At 42.1% G+C, this 7,031-nt stretch overlaps 2 protein-coding genes across 2 annotated transcripts; one reads left to right on the top strand and one right to left on the bottom strand.

Moving 5' to 3' along the window:
• Positions 1 to 2,758: 2,758 nt before the first annotated feature.
• LOC145895836 (uncharacterized) lies at positions 2,759 to 3,589 on the bottom strand. Its single transcript, XM_082984616.1, has one exon. The coding sequence runs from the start codon at positions 3,587 to 3,589 to the stop codon at positions 2,759 to 2,761; it is 831 nt and encodes a 276-aa protein (XP_082840742.1).
• A 301-nt stretch (positions 3,590 to 3,890) lies between these two features.
• LOC145895835 (uncharacterized) lies at positions 3,891 to 6,098 on the top strand. The gene is made up of 3 exons (XM_082984615.1): positions 3,891 to 4,604; positions 4,831 to 5,490; positions 5,667 to 6,098. Exons 1-3 carry the CDS (start codon positions 3,891 to 3,893, stop codon positions 6,096 to 6,098), a joined length of 1,806 nt encoding a protein of 601 aa, XP_082840741.1.
• Positions 6,099 to 7,031: the final 933 nt, after the last annotated feature.

Genomic DNA, 7,031 nt, shown 5'->3' with positions numbered 1-7,031 from the left:
TGCTTCCCATTTTGTGTACTTTGAGTAAACACAAAAATTTGTGGGCGAAGAACGTCAGTAAGAACCAATAATTGTGCCTGATATCGTCAGTTTTCGTCCTAAGAGAACGAAGTGTTTAGTAAAATAAAACAAGCTAAACGTTGAATATTGAACAAAATTATCCGACTGCCTGACTAAATATGGACGATAAAAAACGATAAAATTCTACATCTAAAACCAACACAAAAAACTGCGAGCGGCGCGACAACCCCTCGGTATCTTATCTGTGGAGAGAAATGCACACAAGGTTCTAGTCTTAAACATAAAATAAGGTAAAAGGCAGTGACGTAAACAAGCGACAAGGCGTTTTGATGCGCACAAATAGAGGTTACACCTACATGACTAGTATCCCAAAAGCTAGTTACTTTGTTGCCTAAAAAGATATTCTGCATGTTTATGTATGTCCTATGCTATGTTTTAAGTTGAAGTATCTAAAATTTTAAATAGATTTATCCATTCATCCCAAATCGACATAATCAGTGCCGTCTTGACGTCAAACTTGTCAAGCTTTATCAACACAAACACAGTCCTGTACCGACACAGTAAATTATTACGTTTCTTGTTTTTTTTGTCACTGTCATTCACAATAAAGAACTTTGGGTAAAATTCCTGCGAAATTAAAAAGCTTATCGCCAAAAAAGAAAATATCACAGTCGTTGTTAGAAGACTTTTTCAGTCGTGATCATGTTATTGATGTGTGACTAAAGGAAACGATACATTTTTCTCTTAACTTTGGTGTACATGAATAATACAAATTACATAATTTGTTGTGGTGCGAGATCTGTTTGTATAAATACATAAATGCAACGACATCACAGACATGACAAAGGTTGGGAGAACTTTTTGTGGATAAACAAACGCTTAGATTCAATGCTTTTCTTGGGTGGAAATAAAAGTTAGAATCTATCTTAGATCATTTGTACTGACGCCGATTGGTCCGTCACAAAGTACTTTGTGTTGGCGAAGATATTTTGTGGTTGCTGACTAGGCGTTCACCTAGCATGAGCTTGACACCACATTTTAAGGTTTGCCCGCTCATATTGGTCAATCGACCGTGAACTGAACGCGAGCTGAATGGGAACAAGAAGAGAAAAAACGTAAACCCTCCCACAAAAATAAATTTCATTGAAATACTGATGAGTTGTCTAACGTATTTGCAATATAGTCAATATTTTGATTTTGCTATATCATTTTTTTGAAGGCTGTTTTTTAATATGTTTTGTCTCAAATGTGCAATGTAGCGTCAATGGAGGTAAATCAAATTCCTTAATCAATCACCCATATTTTCTGTTTCACATCGATAAGCAGCTCTGTACATATGTTAGATAAGGCATAAATTTTTTAGGAGGTGGGATGAATATTACTCAATGCAATGATTTATTTAAATTAAAAATCTTTTATTACACTTCAGAAGAAAAAATTTAACGTTTATAAATTTCATGATCTAACACACATTCGCTGCAAAAAATTGGATTGCACTTGACTGCACCTTATTCTGCCGCGGGCTACTGGTGCGTTAAATTCTACTTTTGCATTCGCTTTTCTCCAGACACAACCTTGACCTGCTGCTATCCCTGTTTTGACTGATTGCTGGATCTTTTTCGTTGAATATGACTTTGACATGAGTTTATAATATTTCATCACTTTAATGATTATATCTAAAGACAATTAACTCAAAGTGATCGTGCCGCATCAGGGGCTAGATTCTGTCTACTTTAGAGATTACATTTCTATCAACTATTTGTGTTTGACTCCCGTTGTGTACCAAGCTTTAGCCCAGCATTACCAAGCAATTATTCTGAAGCAGTTTATCTTAATCGGTTTGTATAATTCCAAAGCTTAAAATGCTAAGGATTGTTTCATAATTTTGGATGCAATGCTGATCATGAAGTAGTTGTATGGGCACAATGGTTTTTATAGAGGGATACATGTTTTGTACGTGAGTTGACCAGTGTGTTTTCAGTCCAATGGCGCTACCATGTGGGCTTTTTTTTAGGTAACTGCTGAATCTAGGTGGGGGACTTTCGTGCATCGGTGATTTACAGCTGAAATAGGTCAAGCGCCCGACCCATATACAAAAAAGAAAACCTGGCCGAGATTCGTAACGCTACAGTTACTCAGTGAACAGAAAACAAATCTTATGGATACAGTAACGGTTCATTAAAATAAACACGCGATTTTGTCATTATAAGTACATAATTACTAATTAGATTAAATGACAGGGAATAAAAATGAAGTAAAACGATTCTTCCTCGGGGTTCCGTTTGGTTGCTTGTAGACAAGTCCGTCTGAAAGCTATTCAAGTAGTTTTGGGCGCATTGTGCTTTTGCAGTTGCAGTTGTGCCATATCTGCATCCGCTTTTTGTTTTGAACGCTCGCCGATGGTATGACAACTAGGCGAAAGAACGTATTCTTGAAAACCATCCCGACACCAAAAAACAACGGATTGATAACCTTACATAATAAATGTTACTGATGCTGCCAGGCATATTTATTGCTTAATACTGCTCTTCTGGCAAACTTTATTGTATTTACGTTTCTCGACGTTTCGGCTATTATGCAACAGCCTTCATCAGGAGGAAGTATCTAAGTCTACCACAGTGGACGATTTGAGGCACATAAACAGAAACGCTAAAAAGAAAGAAGAAGTGAAACAACGAAAAAGCGATAAGGGCGAACACACCTGCACAGTATACTTATCACTAACCGCACGGTTTTATCACGGTTTTTGAAGTGCGTAATGTCTATCGGCATAATTTTTCTCTAGCAAGTGTCGATACACCGGTGGAAACAGAGTTTGTTTCTTGTCATTGAGTGATGACGCATGCGTATTGATGTTTAACGACTCTAAAAACATCCTCTTGTGCCTATCGGACTCGCGTTCCAAAATGATCGTTTTTGTAAAGTCCACCGCATGTCCTGATTCGGCCGCATGTTGCGAAAGAGCCGTTTTCTCCTCATGGTTTCTCACGTCCCTTTGGTGCTCTTTTAATCTTGTTCTTAGCGCACGGCCAGTTTCACCAATGTATACGCCGCTGCAACCACCGCAGGGAATACTGTAGACCACACCCCTCGTGTCGAGCTTGTCGTGCATGCGGTCTTTTGGGTGCGATATTAAGGAACGTAGGGTGACGACCGGACGTTCAAAAACCTGAATATTAAAGTCGCCAAGCAGGCGTTTTAAAGTTTCCGAAAGTTCAGAAACATATGGTAGTACAACTACACCCGCAGGTTTCCCCTCATCACTTCTCCGCGTCAAACTTCGATTATGCCGGAGAAAAGAACGAGGATAACCGTTAGCAAGAAGGGCTTTATTAACATAACCCACCTCTTGCTTTCGCTCAGCGTCATCAGTTATCAATGATTCGGCACGATTATGTAACGAGCGTACTACCGCCCTCTTGTGTGCGATCGGGTGCGCCGAACGAAACGACAGGTACCTGTTGGAATGGGTGGGCTTGCGGTACACCCTTGTAGAGAGAGTCCCCTGATCTTCTTTCCGAACCAGAACGTCTAAAAATGACAACTCACCCCCTCGCTCGCGCTCCATTGTGAACCCGATGCTCGGTTCAATGGAGTTAAGAGAAACGTAAATACAATAAAGTTTGCCAGAAGAGCAGTATTAAGCAATAAATATGCCTGGCAGCATCAGTAACAATTTATTTAAAGAAGTTAAAGACACGTATGGGTCTGATATACTGGGCCAGTTACGAAGATATGTACGTCTAGCCGTGGTCAGTGCACAACATCGAGCGCATCTGCATTTTAATCATGCTTGCTTGAGGGAAAAGGTCTTACCACATAACCTACGCTTTCGACCTCCGTTGAAATCTTGGGAGGGCAGAAACATAATGCGCAGAGCTGGTTTTAAATTTATAAACCTTCGAATAAGATCATCCCACTTAGCAATTGAACAGAACGCGAAAGAGATGTCGTGGTTACGAAAGAATATGCAAAAGACCCTGCGAGACGATGTGTGGGCAAACATAAACGCTTATGCCGAGATTGGCGGTACGAAGGCGTATGAAAGGGCCAAGGAGAAAGGTTTACTGCGGTTAATGATGTTATGCAAGAAGGAATCCACACAACAAAGGCCTACGACAGATAACGCGAAATGGGTTTTAAATCTCTCTAGTCGCACGCTCACGCCTGGGCAATCACACGTACTATCCCTCGGTTTGAACTATGCGATCGCGGAATCCCACGTGCCTTGGAAACAGGTGGTTGCTTCAGTGGAGAAAGGTATCGCTCACCAGCCAGCCCACATAAGGTCATTGATACAGAGCAAGGTCGTGAACTGCATTAGAAGCCATCGCCGTGTGCAGCACAACTTGTCACGCGAAGAATGCGTCGCTGTGAAGCAGTTACGTGAAGATGAAAACATTGTGATTGTCCCCGCTGACAAAGGGAACGTTACCGTTGTCTTAGATAGAGAAGTTTACGACGACAAACTCAATGTTATGTTGAGAGACAAAGAAACTTACCGCGAAGTAAAACGGGACCCATGTCATGCTGTAGAGCGGAGGATCAATGAGAAAGTTGGGCGCCTATACAGGGACAGACAGGTGTTGTCAATGCGAGAATTTTTCGAATTGCACAGTACTGATGGTCGGACCCCCAGGCTATAATGGATTGCCCAAAATTCACAAGCCAGGTGTCCCTTTACGGCCGATAGTTTCGTTTATCAGATCGCCAACATATAATCTGGCTAGACACGTGGCACAGTTTTTGGTGCCCCTTGTGGGGAAGACGGATAAAACCGTTAAGAATTCTGCCAGTTTTGTTACGCAGATAAAAGAGCTGTGTGTGCATGAAGAAGAGGAAATGGTGTCTTTTGATGTGGTTTCCTTGTTTACCAACGTACCGATAAAGCTAGCGCTGGACGAAGCAGCGGAGAGACTACGCATGGACGAGACATTGGAACAACGTTGCTCGTGGCCGTTGTCGGACGTTATGCATTGTCTTGAGTTGTGCCTGGATGCAACCTATCTTGCCTTTAGAGGTAAATTTTATAAACAAATTTTTGGTACTGCTATGGGATCCCCACTTTCCGTTGTGGTCGCAAACATTGCCATGGAATCGGTTGAGAACAGGGCGTTGGCAACGTTTGTTAACCCTCCTAGTTTTTGGAGACGTTATGTGGACGACACATTCGTGGTCGTACGACGGGATGACGTCCAATCACTGCTCACGCATCTTAACTCCATTGAACCGAGCATCGGGTTCACAATGGAGCGCGAGCGAGGGGGTGAGTTGTCATTTTTAGACGTTCTGGTTCGGAAAGAAGATCAGGGGACTCTCTCCACCAGGGTGTACCGCAAGCCCACCCATTCCAACAGGTACCTGTCGTTTCGCTCGGCGCACCCGATCGCACACAAGAGGGCGGTAGTACGCTCGTTACATAATCGTGCCGAATCATTGATAACTGATGACGCTGAACGAAAGCAAGAGGTGGGTTATGTTAATAAAGCCCTTCTTGCTAACGGTTATCGTCGTTCTTTTCTCCGGCATAATCGAAGTTTGACTCGGAGAAGTGATGAGGGGAAACCTGCGGGTGTAGTTGTACTACCATATGTTTCTGAACTTTCGGAAACTTTAAACGCCTGCTTGGCGACTTTAATATTCAGGTTTTTGAACGTCCGGTCGTCACCCTACGTTCCTTAATATCGCACCCAAAAGACCGCATGCACGACAAGCTCGACACGAGGGGTGTGGTCTACAGTATTCCCTGCGGTGGTTGCAGCGGCGTATACATTGGTGAAACTGGCCGTGCGCTAAGAACAAGATTAAAAGAGCACCAAAGGGACGTGAGAAACCATGAGGAAAAAACGGCTCTTTCGCAACATGCGGCCGAATCAGGACATGCGGTGGACTTTACAAAAACGATCATTTTGGAACGCGAGTCCGATAGGCACAAGAGGATGTTTTTAGAGTCGTTAAACATCAATACGCATGCGTCATCACTCAATGACAAGAAACAAACTCTGTTTCCACCGGTGTATCGACACTTGCTAGAGAAAAATTATGCCGATAGACATTACGCACTTCAAAAACCGTGATAAAACCGTGCGGTTAGTGATAAGTATACTGTGCAGATGTGTTCGCCCTTATCGCTTTTTCGTTGTTTCACTTCTTCTTTCTTTTTAGCGTTTCTGTTTATGTGCCTCAAATCGTCCACTGTGGTAGACTTAGATACTTCCTCCTGATGAAGGCTGTTGCATAATAGCCGAAACGTCGAGAAACGTAAATACAATAAAGTTTGCCAGAAGAGCAGTATTAAGCAATAAATATGCCTGGCAGCATCAGTAACAATTGATTTTAACCTATATGTGCGCCTATCGAATGGCAGTAAGGTTTCATGCAATGGCAAGATTGGCAGCATCGCCCCACTGCGCAGGTCCCTTACTTGTTGATCACAGCTATCGTATCGAGATCATTAGGTTTACAGGATTCGAAGCCCAGACATTGCAGTGTACCTGGATCAGCCACTTTTTAATGACAAATCGGTGCGAGATTTCAAAATCAATCTCCCGTTAATGTTTGAACTCAAGACCCTGTGCTAACCAGGAATCAGGAAAATTGAACTTACGTTGCAACAAGATGTTTTCAACATGCAGTATTATTTTGTTTAATTCTCCCAAAAAATTATTAGATCACTAGGTGGCGCTAAAAGACAACAACGACTAAAATTAGTTCATTTATGAAGGTTTAGGCCCAAACCTGTTCAGTTTGCGGTGTTAGGATAAACGAGCATTGCTGCCAGACTTACATTGTAATTTGTCCGAAAATGGGGAGCAAAGTCAACAAAGCTCCAGTCGTGTTGTTGTTGTGTGGATTGTGGTTATGTTCCAATGTTGAAAAGAGGAATGCAGAAAATCGCAGGTCTCCACTTGGATGTCAAGCTTTCACAAAATCTCCAGAGAAGGAATGCCAAAAATCAAATCTTTCCTTCCTTATCTGGATTCAAAAGAAATTTTGAAAATCGTCGAAGA

Source organism: Ascidia mentula, chromosome 3 (assembly GCF_947561715.1).
Source record: "Ascidia mentula chromosome 3, kaAscMent1.1, whole genome shotgun sequence".
Lineage (NCBI taxonomy): Eukaryota > Metazoa > Chordata > Ascidiacea > Phlebobranchia > Ascidiidae > Ascidia > Ascidia mentula.
The sequence above is the reverse complement of the archived record's forward strand: the minus strand, read 5'-3'. Positions and strand labels throughout refer to the sequence as shown.

Bases quoted from the DNA above. Each gene is read 5' to 3' on its own strand.
- LOC145895836 (XM_082984616.1), bottom strand. From the start codon at position 3,589: ATGGAGCGCGAGCGAGGGGGTGAGTTGTCATTTTTAGACGTTCTGGTT.
- LOC145895835 (XM_082984615.1), top strand. From the start codon at position 3,891: ATGCGCAGAGCTGGTTTTAAATTTATAAACCTTCGAATAAGATCATCC. The intron at 4,605-4,830 runs GTGTTGTCAATG...TTTGTTACGCAG, and splicing joins GCCTATACAGGGACAGACAG to ATAAAAGAGCTGTGTGTGCA. The intron at 5,491-5,666 runs GTGGGTTATGTT...TTTAATATTCAG, and splicing joins ACGCTGAACGAAAGCAAGAG to GTTTTTGAACGTCCGGTCGT.